This window comes from Alexandromys fortis, unplaced genomic scaffold (genome assembly GCF_014885135.2).
Source record: "Alexandromys fortis isolate MF-2015 unplaced genomic scaffold, M_Fortis_MF-2015_v1.1 scaffold_44, whole genome shotgun sequence".
Lineage (NCBI taxonomy): Eukaryota > Metazoa > Chordata > Mammalia > Rodentia > Cricetidae > Alexandromys > Alexandromys fortis.
In genome coordinates this window covers 2,183,883-2,198,839 of record NW_026067921.1, presented here as the reverse complement: position 1 = coordinate 2,198,839, position 14,957 = coordinate 2,183,883, and the positions used below count along the sequence as shown (strand labels likewise).

General features: G+C 48.1%; 1 protein-coding gene across 1 annotated transcript; it reads left to right on the top strand.

Moving 5' to 3' along the window:
* The first annotated feature begins 7,822 nt into the window (after positions 1-7,822).
* Krbox1 (KRAB box domain containing 1) lies at positions 7,823-14,429 on the top strand. The gene is made up of 4 exons (XM_050141788.1): positions 7,823-7,839; positions 10,030-10,112; positions 11,743-11,860; positions 12,371-14,429. The coding sequence occupies exons 2-4, from the start codon at positions 10,077-10,079 to the stop codon at positions 12,445-12,447; spliced, it is 231 nt and encodes a 76-aa protein (XP_049997745.1). The 5' UTR covers positions 7,823-7,839; positions 10,030-10,076; the 3' UTR covers positions 12,448-14,429.
* The last annotated feature ends 528 nt before the right edge of the window (positions 14,430-14,957 follow it).

Genomic DNA, 14,957 nt, shown 5'->3' with positions numbered 1-14,957 from the left:
AGTAAGCTTTTTGTTTGTTTTGTTTTTCGAGACAGTTTCTCTGTGAAACAGCCCTGGTTGTCCTGGAACTCCCTCTGTAGACCAGGTTGGCCTGGAACTCAGCAGACACCCACCTGCCTCTGCCTCCTGAGTGCTGGGACCAAAAGCATGCTGACTCTTAAAGGAAGCACTGGCTTTTAGGACTGTACCTTCGAGCCCAGCACTGCCTGGCACTAAGCAGGTGCTCCATAGGCATTGGTCAGCAAGGGAATCGTCATCCCACACCATCTCTAGCTACTGCTGCCCACATTCATGTTTTATAGATAAGAATAGTGGACACTAAAGACAATAACTGTTCCTTCAGGTGCTGATGCAAGCCACAGAACAGTCACTGTTATGTTATTGTGAAGCACACCAGGAGCACACCATGGCTGAGTGGTGGAGCACACCATGGCTGAGAGTGGTGGAGCACAGCACGAGCACACCATGGCTGACTGACTGTGGTGGAACATACCAGGAGCACACCATGGCTGAGAGTGGTGGAGCACAGCACGAGCACACCATGGCTGACTGTGGTGGAACATACCAGGAGCACACCATGGCTGAGTTGTGAAGCACACCATGGCTGAGAGTGGTGGAACACACCGTGGCTGAGAGTGGTGGAGCACACCATGGCTGACTGTGGTGGAACACACCAGGAGCACACCATGGCTGAGAGTGGTGGAACACACCAGGAACACACCGTGGCTGAGAGTGGTGGAGCACACCATGGCCGAGAGTGGTGGAGCACACCAGGAGCACACCATGGCTGAATGCTGAGTGACCTACATGCTGGAGTCTGAGCAGAATCACCTCCCAGGTCAAAAAGAACTCGTTTGGTCATCGGAGGTGCTATTTGCAGCCTTGGTGGTCAGAGAAGTTTCTTTGTGTAGTTGGCATGGTTGACTCATAACTGATCCAAGCATTGAGATTAAGTGAGTGCTGACTCTCAACTTGAAATGGGACAGCTATATCAGCATCCACTTCCCTAGGGCTCAGGGAACAGCCACAGAAGAGAATACAGAAAGAGTGTAAGAGCCAGAGGATGAGACGAGGGCTGTGAAGGGCTGTCTTCTGGATGGCATGGCTGGCTGTTGCATCAAGGAACTCACGATGGCTGATGCTATCTGTACAAGATCAAGCTGTCAATGTGTCCATGGATGGATGGGGTAGGGGGGCTCATGAGACTACATCCTAGCTAAGGAGCTGATGTCAATGTGTCTGAATGGATAGACGAGGGGGTGCTCATGAGACTACATCCTAGCTAAGGAGCTGTTAGCAGTTGATAGCTTCAGGTGGGAACTCTTTTCCCCTGGGGTTGCGCATTCTCCCACAGATGGCACCACGCCGGTGTACATGCAGGTAACACTAATTGGACCCAGTGGGTTAGCCAGATTACTCAACAAGTAAAGGTCTTTGCTCCCAAGCTTGAAGAACTGGGTTCAGTCACCATTAGGGAAAAACTAATTTCTGAAAATTGTTCTCTGACCTCCAGACATGTGTTGCTGTGCCAATGCTGCCTCCACAGAGTAAATAAACATCAAGAAGAGAGATCATGATCGTGTGGGCCTCAAGGGAAGTAGGGGGCTATAGTCAGGGTACATTGGGTGCATGCGTGCAATATAAAATGATAGGTTAGATATTAATTTTAAAAGGAAAGGGAATTTTAAAAGGAAAAGGAAAGGGTTGGAAAGTATTTATGGAAGATGAATATTTGAGTTGGACCTCTGAGGACCCATGAGGGCAGGCTGTGGAAGGGAAGATGTTGCTTTGGGGAACAATTTGGGACAAGGCCCTAAAAGAGTCACTGAGGTGCAGAGGACTCCGGACTGAAGCCTGGACTTCATCTGGGAATCTGGGCTCCAGTTCCCTCTCACAGCGAGCCCTCAAGGGAGCACTGGAGACCTTAACAGCCTCAGAGGAAGATGCCTTTCAGGGCACCTGAGGTAAGCAGAGGAATATAAATGTCCCCCCTTCCACTCCACGTAAGAGCTTTGTGAGGCAATATTTGTGGGGTACCTGAAGACCTGGGAAACTGCCCTTCCATGCAGAGACTCGATTTGCATCTATTGGCTGTGTTTAATGACACCTTCTGTCAACCACTATCTTCTCTGGGATTGCTGTGCTCTGGCAGAGCAGCTGGGAAGGAGGCTTGGTGACAGTGTTGGAGCGTCTGGGACTCTGGGGGAATGGAGCTCATCTGACAGGGAGATGTGCCAGTTTAGGGAGGCCACTGTGGCCACCATGCTCACCTCCAGGAACAGGACAAAGCAGAACTGTCAGTGACCGAGGGGAGAGAGGGAGGGAAGGAGATTGGGTTTTGCGTCTCCTGAAAGAAAAGACCCAGGTGAGTGCACACTGCAAGGAACAGATGAACAAAACTGTCTGGGCTGTTTTAAGAGCATGTAAGACAGCAGGTCCCATAGGAACATGGTAGATGTTGGCATTGTGGGAGCACAAGGCATCCCCCCCCACCTGGACAGTGGTATCAGAGGCTACTCTGGAGCTCTGGCCATTCCCAAGGGACGGTGCTACCTGTGTTTCACAGCCCAAGCTGGCTCCTGTCTTGTTCGTGGCAGTGTCTGCCCAGCTCCACGATAGGCATGTGACATGCGTCTGGCCTGCTTGCTGGGCTCAGACTGCACGATAAGGACCTTATCCTCCAAGTATTGGAGTTCCTTGCTGTTATGTTGATGGCTGCCACAGGTCAGAAAGATGCAGGCCCAGAGGCTGTGTGCCATGATTTACTGCTGACTGGAGCAGTTTCTGGAGTATAGAACTCTGCTTTGTGCCAGAGAACAACGGTGGCAGCAGACGGGTAGAAGGGCACCGTATCCAAGGTGGGATTCCCGCTCTACATGCGGCCTAGATGGTAAATAAATGAAAAATGTCCAACTCAGAGACAACACGGTCTCAGAGATCTCAGAGATGCAAAGAGCTGTGGGGCAACGTGAGCCAAAGTGTTGGCTGTGACAGGGTTGCAAGAGAAACTAGTTAGAAGAAAAAGGTTTGTTTCGACTGAGCTTCAGTTATTGTTGGTTCTTTAGCTTTGAGCTTAAGAAAAGGTAGAATATGATTCAAGCCACCTTCTTTATTGTCAGCCAGGAAGCAAAAAGAAAGGACTGCTAACAAAATTTGCTTTTTTTAGGGCACACCTCCAGGGTCACACCTCCAGGGGTCACGCCTCCAGTGGCCTACACCTTCCACTCCTTTTCCACTACCTCCCAGTAACGTCGCCCAATTACAAATGCATTGATGAATGGATTAATCCAGATGAGTTGAGAGTCTTCATGGCTCAATCACATCCCTGCTATGCAATGATCTTTCTGTACACTGTGTAAATTATGCTGTGGTTGGTTTAATAAAGAAGCAGATTGGCCAATTGCTGGCCAGGATAAGGTTAGGTAGGAAAACGAGAATAAGGACAATGGGAAGAAGAATCAGCAGTCAGAGGAGTTGCCAGTGAGACATGGAGAGGAAACAGGAGATAAAAGCAGGATAATGCCATGTGACTGAAGGGAGATTAATATAAATCAGTTTAAGTTATAAGAGCTAGTTAGTAATAAGCCTGAGCTATTGGCTGAGCATTTATAATTAAAAGTGAGTCTCCATGTGGGTTATTTGAGAACTGGAGGGCAGGAAAGAAACATCTGCCTACACATCCCCAAAGCCCATTACCTGGCATCCAACCTGTAAACCATGAGTTTTCTTTGGAGAACATTTTAGATTCCAGCCAGAACAAAGGAAGGCAATTAAGGACACCAGCAAAGATGTAAGCCATCGCCATTGGGCTCAGTTCATTCCACATCCAGAAGTGTGTGTGTGTGTGGGGGGGGGTACTTTCTGTTTTCACTTTTGTGTCCCCTAAAAGTAAACTCTGATTTTTTAAAAAAGTAGAAATCATACAGGAAAAGGAGGAATTCAGGAGCCAGAAAGTGTAATGGATGTAAGGAAGAACATGCCAGCGGGGGTTACAGTGGGGTCAGACGTGAAGAACCCATCCTAAAGGGCAGGCTGCTGCCATGACTGAAGCAGAGAAACAGCAAGAAAAAGAGGGATTAGCTGGACAGCTTAGGGGATCCGGCTGTGTTCAAGCACACAAAGAGAAAGGGAAAAAGAGTAATGAAGAAACACCATCTGAAAATCCACCACATTTGATAAGTAGATGATAAACTCATAGACTCCACATTATATCACATGGTCAGAAGTCAGAACAGAGAGGAGGAGGGGCCTGGTCGGGGATCCTCAGAAACCACCACACAGCTTCCCCAGAGACCGTGAAAGTCAGGATGGGATTGGTAATTCCAAGTGTGTAGAGAGAGAGAGATCACTCTCAAATTTATGGAAGGCTTCTTTTCTGTTTTCTTTCTTTCTTTTCCCCACTAGGCAAGTAGAGTTACGGGGAGTCCTTTGGGTTGAAATGAAATTAGATAGAAACCCAAAACCATCTAATCGGGTGCCTTAGAGGGCCTACATTTAATCCCCAAGACCCGCATGGTGGGAAGTGAGAATTCTCTCACTGTAATACTTGTTCTGTCTCTTTGAGAGACAAGCCAGGCCCACTCCTTCCCCCACCTGCTGAGACAGGCTGATCTTCAGCTTTCAGCCTGGAGGTCTCTCTTTTCCATCTTCCTCTCGGAGAGGCAGCTTCTGTCTCTCCCTTCTCTCTCCTCTTTCCCCTCGCTCTCTCCTTCTCCCTTCCCCCTCCACAACCCACCAAATAAATATCCAATCTCACTCTGCATGATGTGTCAACCCATGTCTCTGTCTCTTGCCCACTGCTGCATGTCTCTCTGCCGTAGACCAGCCACTGCTCAGGGACCTGCAGCCATCCCTGCCTGGAACTGGCTGCTCTCAGGGTTTGCTGCCTGCCGCTACATGGCCTGCTGCCACCACTGTGGATCCTGCAGCATTTTTATTAATCCATTTCATTGGTGCCATGAGTCAGAGAGGCTCTCCCACCCCGAGTTCCCCTCCTGGGGTCAGGATCCTGAACCAGGTATTTTTTTCCACGACAACCACGTGTTCCATCTGCCTGAGCATGATTTCTACAGTGTGATTTCGACTCACACCACCGGCTTCGATTGGCGAGTTTTCCCCATTCTGGTCAGATTAACCATTTCTCTGAACCTGAGGAACTGACCGGTGAGCTTCTGGAAATCTTCTGGTGTTCCTAGAAATGGAGGGACAACACCCAACCATGGTCAGTTGAACCTTTTGTTGACATGCATCACTGGATTGTTTCCCTTAGCTAAAATTGTGACTGAAATGACCCAGGGTCAGTCCTCCCGTGCTAGCGCTGCACACTCTGTGTGGTGCATTGGACTGGGGGCTCAGGGTCCCTCATATTTGTAGGGATAAGACAGCCCATTGGGGGCGGGCTTGCCTCGGGCGAGCGTTTACTTATAAATTGGGTGTGCAGAAGTCTGCGAGCCCCTTCCTGTTTCCTGTACTCCGCGGGAACCTCGGTTTTGTGAGTCTGATTTTTCCATTAAAGTTGTATATACTTATCACAATTTGTCTGCATTAATCTAAGCCGCCACATTTTGGCGTCCAACGTTGGGGCAGATTTGCCCCCGCCCCGGCACCGGGTTGCGGTCACCACAGCGCACAGGCCCGGCCCGCGCCAGCCCGCCTGCTCGCCCGCCCGCCCGCCCGCCCTAGTGCCACCAGGCCCCGCCCGGGCAGCACTTGAGGCTGCCGGGGGTCCACCGCGCCCATCGCAGCTCCCGAGCCACCCGCAGGCCCCGCGCCTTTTTTTTTGGCCGAGTGGTGGAGGTACACACATTTTCCAGCACTGGGGAGGCAGAGGCAGGCGGATCTCTGTAAGTTCGAGGCCAGCCTGGTCTACAAGACTAGTTCCAGGACAGCCAGGATTACACAGAGAAACCCTGTCTCAAAAAAACAAAAACAAACAAACAAAAAAAGTCGTGCTTTTGGTATCCAAAGTGAGAGAAGGCAGTGCCTGCACACAGTTCTTTCTTAAATCTAATTTAGACCAGCCTTCCCGGGTGAGGACTCACCTTGCACCTGGGGCCACTCCGGCGTCTCAGACTTCTGCTCAACTTTTCTTTCTTAGATTAGGGATGGGGACAAGGGAAGAACAAGTTCTGCTTAAGAAAAGCACCTGTTGGGGGCAGGGAGGTCCTAGTAAGAACCAGAGCCCCTGCCCCTCTTACAGACCTGCATTTGTAAGGCCAGGAAAGAGGAAATGAGGGAGGCTCTAGGGAGCAGAAAACTGTGGTTAGCCACTGTTGCCAGGGTTGCTGGGTTGCTAGGGAAGTTGAGCTTGCAGTGGGACCACCCTGTGCCACCCTGGGTGTTTCAGTAGGCAGGTGGTGGTGACAGTCAGGGTGTCGGCTAAGGTGGCAGACGATGATGGACAAAACGATGTCCCTAGAGCTAACATTTCCTGCCTTTTGTTTTGTGAAGAGCTGGCAGAGCAGCGGGCCAGACCTGAGGCTCAGTTTTCAGAGGGCTGCTTTGGGTTGAACTGAGATGCTAGCGTCTTTGGAGAAGGCAGATGCTGTCAATGTCCCTGCTAAAGGATTTCAGTCGCTATGAGACAAAGGGGTTAGGTAGTTCAGATTTTACTTTTATTCTATGTGTGTGGGTGTTTTACCTATGTGCACAGCATGCCCTTGGAGGCCAGAGGAGGACGTTGGATCTCTGGAATGGAGTTGCAGATGATAGTTAGGTATCATGTGAGTGCTGGGAACCAAAGCTCAGTCCTCTGAAAGAACAGCAAGCGCTGGGCCCTGCTGAGCTATTTCTCCAGCCCTGGGCCGTTTAAAGCACAGGGTGCGGGTGCTGGAGAGAGGACGTAGGTTGCTCCTGCAGAGGACCGGAGTTCAGTTTCCAGAGCCCATGTAGGGTGGCTCACAACCATGGATGACTCCAGTGCCCTCTTCTAGCCTCCTGGAGCATCATACACACATGTGTATACACATGCAGATGCACTCACGTGCACAGAAATGAAAATAAATGTATTTTTTTTCAAGGCGAGGTTTCTCTGCGTAGCCCTGGCTGTCCTGGAGCTCGCTCTGTAGGCCAGGCTGGCCTCGAACTCACGAGATCCGCCTGCCTCTGCCTCCCGAGTGCCGGGATAAAAGGGGTGCAACCCCCACTCTCCTCACCCCAGCCCTAAACAAGACTTTTTGCACCACCTTTTTGATGCGAAAGGTCTTCCTGGCATCAGTAGGAAAACCTAGCCCACTTCCGGACTTTTGTTCAACCTGCCCCTCCAGGCCTCGTGGGAGGCACTGATCCTTTTTTTTTTTTTGAAGAGAAAATTTACACTTCCATATCATTGTTCATCATAAAAATAAGTCCGGGTAAACATGGCAGAAACCTGGAGGTAGGAGCTGATTCATAAGCCTTGGAGGTACTGCTTACTGCCCAGCTTCACATGGCTTGCTCAGCATACTCTATTTTTCTTCTTTTTAAAGAGTTTTTTTAATTTATTTATTTCTTTATTAATTAATTAAAGATTTCTGTCTCTTCCCCACCGCACTGATACTTTCAAAATGAGTCCGGCCTCATGCAGATCTGCATTCCTGATCCCTCTGCCGGGTCTGGAAAAGAGGAAAATGACCTTGCGAGAGTGGACAAGAGGGCAGGAAGACGCCAGGGTCTACAGGGAACCAGCACGCTTTCTCCCGTCCGCCTCCCGGTCCTCCAGCTGCCTAGAGAGACCGGCAGGGGATTGGCCAGGCGGCTTGATGACGCATTTCCGGGCGTGATCTTTAAAACCCGAGGGTGCGGCTGGGGAGGGTCAGTCTGTGTGGTCGTCCACGTGCTCCGGTGGCGGCCTGAACCTCGGTAGGTTGAGGGGTGGAGTAGGTGGAGGTCGCCATGTGGAAAGAGGCCGCTGTGAGGGGAGAGGCCGCCGTGGGGAGAGAGGCCGCTGGCCTCCGAGAGGGGAGGCTGCAGTGAGGGGGAGTAGGTGGGAAGGCTGCCATTGGTGGAGGGGAGGCGGCATTGAGGGGAGAGCCTGCCCTTGGTGGAAGAGCCCCCCCCCCCAGTGAGGGTGTGTGTGTGAAGTGGGGAGGACGCCATGAGGGGGAGAGAGACCGCCATGGGGGGTGGGGAGAGGCTGCCATAAGGTAGGGGGCTGGGAAAGGCCACTGCATGCCTGGGACAGGAGGACAGCTGAGGTGCAGGCGGGAAGAGGCCACTGCAGGTCCCAGGGCAGATTGCTCTCCTTGAAGGCCCTGGCAGAATGAAGCAGGCGGACCTGAGGTGCAGGACGAGGCTGGTGGAGGACGTGGCATGTTTTTAGGGGTTATCACCCATTACTGTCCTGTGGAACCCGAGTGCTGCTGATCAGCCTCTGGATGGCTTTAAATACACTTTGAGTCCTTTGAGTGCTCCCTGGAAATTGGTTTGTGACAACTTCATTTGCCTGGCATGATCAAAACAGAGCTGCCCAAAAATATGAGACTTCTGTAAGGATGAGCCATGCACTTGGCTCCAGCTCCAGGGATGCAGCTGGTCTGTTGCTATTCAGCAACTCACAAACCCCATTTAACTGCTGGGCCTCCTGAAAGAGCCAGAGTTTTCTTATGCTGAGTCAGTAAGCCTACTGTTAAAGGAACTGTGGCAGCCCCTGGCCACCGCCAGCAAACAGAGCCCATCCAAAAAAATGTGGTCACTAAGTAGCCGCGCTCAACTCTGCTCTCCTGGTCTGGAATATCTTTTTAAACTTAGGTTTTATATGGATGTAGTTGCCCCATGTTGGGTGCCAATAGCTTAAGCATATTCTTTGGTAATTCTTAACCCATTTCAATTAATCTGTATATCACTATGAGGTGTGGCCTACCGGCAAGGTTCCAACATTCTCCAGAAGGCATCTTTTTCCTTCGGCAGCTATGGTGTCTCTCTGATTCTGCCTACTTTCTCCTCCATCTCTGCTTGGTATTCCCACTTTGCTCTAAGTAAGCTTAGTGATTCCAAGTAGCTTCTTTATTCATTAACCAATAAAAACAACACATATACAGAAGGACTTCCCACATCAATAAACTATCTTTGGTTCTTCAAGACAGGGCTTCTCTTTGTAGCTGTAGGTTCTGGCACTCTGTAGACCAGGCTGGCCTCGAACTCATAGAGATCTGCCCGTCTCTGCCTCCCAGGTGCTGGGATTAAAGGTGTGCACCACCACTGTCCAACTCTAATAAAATAACTTTAAATTATCTGACTTGTACTACTAAAAAGACAGACACTGTTGTAAGGAGCGGCGGGGCTGCGTCCCCAGTGCCCAGCTGCCCGCTCTGCAGTAAGTGGAGCCGCGGGCTGCTTCCCGCCACCCGGCTAGCTTTACCCGAAATAATTACACAGAAACTGTATTCTTATAAACACTGCTTGGCCATTAGTTCTAGCCTCTTATTGGCTAATTCTCACATCTTGCTTTAACCCATTTCTAATAATCTGTGTACCACCACAAGGTGGTAGTTTACCAGTAAGATCTTAACCTGCGCCTGTGTCGGGTGGGAGAATCATGGTGACTGACTGACTCGGCTTCTTTCTCCCAGCATTCTGTTCTGTCTACTCCACCTACCTAATTTTCTGTCCTATCAAAGGGCCAAGGCAGTCTCTTTATTTAACCAGTGAAATCAACACAAAACAGATGACTCTCCTCCATCAAGACACTATTGTCAAGTAGCATGGGGAGAGGCTGATTCTGAGGTCTATTCAATGGGTTTCATGTGTATAACTCATTCCTCTCTGTATCTGGGTTCTATGATCCTGTTTCAAATGCTTGTTTCTCTGATGAGATCATTACATTCTATTCATTGAATTTTCAACTTTACCTCCTTTCCTTGGTGTTGTCTCTGGATAACTGAAATTATAGTTTTAATAGTACATATTATCTATACATTTCTTGAATGATCTTATTCTTCCATTTTGCATCTTCCAATGTATCTGCTGTCTCATGTTTGCTAAGACTAGGATTGTTTGCAGGAGAAGTCAAATAGAGTTACTATCACTAATAGTTTCTCTGTTTACCTTCAGGTCCTGAAATTTTTGAGCCTGTATTAACTACAGGACTAAAAGAATTTATGATGGAAAATATCTCTGTACAACCAGAGCCTAAGGTAAGCTGGATTGCCTTTGGTTCTGTCCATATATGTGTGAGTGTACAATGATATATGCATGTATATGTACATGTACACATGTATATGTAAATTTATACATCCAAGCATGTGCCTGTATTTGCACTTACATTAATATAGTTTAGAAATTTCTCACTGAGGTTTCACTTATGTTTTAACTGTGTAGCTCACTTTTTCGAGACACAGACATTCGTATGCTATCACTTATGTTAATACTTTAAAACGTTCCATTTTATGCCCTTTCCTAAGCCTCTGGGATTGCCCATCTCCCAGCACTGGGGTTACAGATAGCTGCCCCCATGCCCCACTTTTATATGGTGCTGGCATCTAAAGTCAAGTCTTCATTCCATGAAACTAGAATTCTATTCACTGGGCCATTTTTCCTGCCAGAAGATACCCTCCCTCTGTCCTTCCTCCCTCCTTCTGCACTGGGCGCTGAACCCATGGCTCTGTACACACTGGGTGTTCTGACTAGCTTGATGTCAACTTGACACAGCTAAAATCATTTGAGAGGAGGGAGTTTCAATAGAGAAAATGCCTTTATAAGAACTGGGCTGTAGCCAAACCTGTAGGGCATTTTCTTTTTTTATAGAGTATAGGATTTAATACACGTGAAGCCTAGTAAAATTATTTTTCAGAACCTAAAAGTAATAAAAAACCTAATCATATATAAATGAATATAAATATAATGAGATTTGAATAGTGAATATTTTGAATATTCTTTTGAATATTTGGTTTTTTAAATTTATTTATTAAAAATTTCCACCTCCTCCCCTCCTTCCATTTCCCTTTCACTCCTCCCCCTCCCTCTGCATTCCTAAGAGAAGTCAGGGTTCCCTGCCCTGTGGGAAGTCCAAGGCCCTCCCCTCTCCATCCAGGTCTAGGAAAGTGAGCATCCAAACAGATTAGGCTCCCAAAAAGCAAGTACATGCAGTAGAATCAAAACCCAATGCCATTATCATTGGCTTCTCATCAGCCCTCATTGTCAACCACATTCAGAGGGTCCGGTTTGATTACATGTTCATTCAGTCCCAGTCCAGCTGGCCTTGGTGAGCTCCCATTAGATCAGTTCCACCGTCTCCGTGGGTGGACGCGCCCCTCACGGTTAGTGATTGATGACAGAGGGCCCTGGCTATTGAAGGTGGTACCACCTGTGGACTGGCAGCTCTGGGTTATATAAGGAAGCAGCCTGAGCAAGCCATGGGGAGCAAGCCAGGAAGCAGCGCCCTCCATGACCTCTGCTTTATCTCCTGCCTTTGGGTTCCTGCCATGTTTGGGTTCCTGTCCTGACTTCTTTAATGATGGACTGATGTGGAAGTGTAAGCCACATAAACCCTTTTCCTGCCCAACTTGCTTTGCTCATGGGTTCCATCACAGCAGTACTAATCCTAAGACCCTAGGCAAGCATTCTACCAGGGATCTACTCCCCGTCTTTTCGTGTATGTGTGTTTGAAGTACTAGATCATGGAAGATCCGTTTGGTTGGTTTCATTACATGCTGTACAGAAGTTTTCTAAAACAGCCTTTCCAGTTTGTGCTTTTTATACCCCCTCAGTGTTATCCAGTTGCTCCCGTGATTGTCTGATGTCTAGGAGGGCTGTTTGTCATTTCAGATTTTTGAAGACATGGCTGTGTACTTCACAGAGCAGGAACTGGCCAGCTTGACACTTGACCAGAAGGCCGTGTACAAGGATGTGGTGCTTGAGAACTTTACACATGTGGCTTTACTGGGTAAGGTTTCTGGGCCTCAGGGTGAACGGCTTGCTTACAGTTATTAGCCAACTTGAAATGGTAAATGTGTAGCTCACTTTGCAAGCCACTGCATGTAATCTGTCATACATAATGGATCTCATTATGACATTCCATACACGAGTAAATTTATTTTTGGTCTTATTCTCTACCCTGTCGCCCTCACACAGGGACTACCTTTTGCCTTCCCAACTCTTCCCATCTGCTTTCATTTTTTAGAACTTTGTGTGTGTGTGCCTGAGTTTGTGTTTTATACATTAAAATGCTTTTACTTAGAGGGATATTTAGAATAAAACTCTGGTTATGTGTGTGCCGTCACTTCCGTGCTCTCCCAGCTTTGCATTTACACCTTTGGTATAGTGTTGTCTGTGTGGTAACACATAGAACAGGAAAATTATTTTTGCATTTCATGATGACATTAAAATTGAAAAAATATTTTATATTGAAATATGTAAAGGTGGCTTACAGACACTGACTTTTCCTCCCCTCTAGGGTACCTCGCAAAAGTAAAACAATATTTTCAACTGACTGCCGAAGCAGAGTCGTCCAGGGTGAAGGCCTTTCTCTAAGTCAGCTGTGCTGGAAGACAGACAGAGGAGGCGAGGTCAGGGCCCTGTCCCTGCTGTCAAGTGCAGTGTTTTCTGTAGCCAGGCGCATTTCCATCCAATAGATGTATTATTGCTCTTAGTTCATTAAGTTGTGCATTATAATGTGCAAAGCAGACACTTGAGTCCTTTTTAAACAGCTTTATGAAGATAGAATGCACAAACCATACATTTATTTAAAGTGAAATAAAAAATATTTCTCAGCAGGCAAAGAAAAATTATAAGGGGGTAGAAACGGACTTTGAGGATTAGTCAGCGATCTGCAGAATGTGACGTCTAGCCCATTTTAAGTTTGGGCTGGAGTCCAGAGAAAAAGAAGTTCCTTTGACCAAATGGTGTGAATACTGACACAGAATTCCACAAATTGATCTTAAGACTCTGAAGCTAAGCTTTTCCGGAGGAATACTCAGAATTGAAGGTAGCTCTGGATGCTACGGTCTCTGAACAAAGTTGGGATTGACTGAGAAGTCAAGGGCTGTAACAAAATTCTGAGTTAGCCCTCATCTCCTTCTGTGTGTTCTTTATAAAGTATTATTCTGCAGAAATCCGTTTGGCTGCTATTGTTCAGAGTGTCATTTCCCCAAGTCCAGCTCTGCTCCTTCCCTTCGGTTCTGACACAGTTGGGAGTTAGGTGTAGTTATATCTCTTTCCCAGCTTACTTGGTAAGTTGAGGCAGGAGGATTATTTGAACTCACTTGTTTAAGACCAGTCTAGACAATGTAATCATCACCACACCCTTGGTCAAAAAAAGCCCCCCCAAAAAACAAACAAACAAAACTTTTGAACTAAGTTTAAAATTTAAAAAAAGGAAAAAAAAACAGAACAAAAAGTTAAAATCACAGAACAGCGAAGTACCACCCAATGCCTTGGACACCGGGAGCTGTACACCCTTGGGCCTAAGAGTGGACACCACTACAAAGAAATATGTGAAGGAAAGCGGGCAAGTTATTAAAATAGCCCACTCTTGAGAGAGGGGGACTGAAGAGGTGGTGGCAGTTGCAGTTTCCTGCCCTCGTGGAGCTTGGAGTTGCTGAAGACATCCAGACAGGCGGTAGCGATAAGTAGGATTGACTCGGTGCCAAAAGAGACTGACTCCGGTGAGATTCGGCTCTCAGCACTTCTTAGAGGAAGCCCGTGCATGAGAGACACTGGAGAGGCTGGCACAGGCAGGTGGGCACCACTGTGATCAAAGGCATGGTGGAGAGAAGGCAGAGAAAGAAACGGATCCGTTGGAGCCCCGTGAAGAGAGGACGAACAGGCAATGCGAGAGTGGAGAGAACAGCCTGATGTGAGCAGCCAGCGCTACCCGAGGCCGTGGAAATGGCTGGGCCTGTGCTGCCTCAAGGGCCATGTTGATGTCCAAGGACTGCACAGAGTTGTCCCCTTGGCCCCCAGCATGCCTGGGCATCGTGGGAGAGCTGATCCAACCCCTTGTTGACTGCAGCACTCAGGAGAGATGCCCTGCACCTTGCCTGGGCAGCACGGTAGAGCTGGCCCTGGTGGTGTGGGCACAGGAGAGCTGACCCCGCCCCAGCCCATGGGAGAGCTGGCCTTGGTGGTATGAATGCAGGAGAACTGGGTGACGATGAACTCAGCAACCACCCAGGCCCAGATCGAGGGCTTTGAGTTGGTCCACCCCAACTCTACCCATCTAAGAACTGCTGGATCACGTGAAGGGGCCTGCCCTACAGAACCGAGGCTCAGGATCTCCATGACACAGGGCAGCAACAGGATATCCGAGAGGAGTCCCAGTGAGGATCCAATATTGATGGCGTAGTGGAAACCAGAAATGACTCACTGCAACAAACATTTGCAAGCAAAGCCGTTTGGGCAAAACCAAGACACCACAGCTTCCACGGCGACATTTTTTTTTTCCATTTTTTATTTTCATTGTTCATTGCAGGGGAGATCGCAAGAGTGGAGGACAGATACAGAGGGATGGGAGATGAGTGGCATTAGAGCACGGGATGTTAAATTCACAAAGAATCAATAAAAAGTTTTTTTTAGTTAAAATACCTACTGGTCTCTATGCATATTTGCTCCAAATCCCCAAGGAGCCATATATCGTCGTGCTTGTTCTGCATTTAGGTATCTGTAGTGTTGAGAATCACTGCATTTAGTTTAAAAATACTGTTTTGGAAAACTATTGTGAATGAACATTTATAAATACATTTAGAGATAGTTCAGTGTTAGTTTCTAGACAAAATACTGTTGGATGAATACCAAAGTGACCAGGCTGGAAACAGCCATTTCAGCAGCGTGATTCATAGAACGTGCAGGTTCACGCAACTGCTTTTCCTGAAGACATTTGGATTATTAAGACTTGGTTGTTAACTAGTTGATGCTTAATCTTGATCATTGTTTTGGTGGGCTCTAGAGTCAGGATGGAAACCTGGGTACATCTGTGAGTGGATTTCCTTCGTTAGGCTCAGTGGGGTGTGGGTGGGGTTCTGGACTGAGCTGGAGAAATCTGG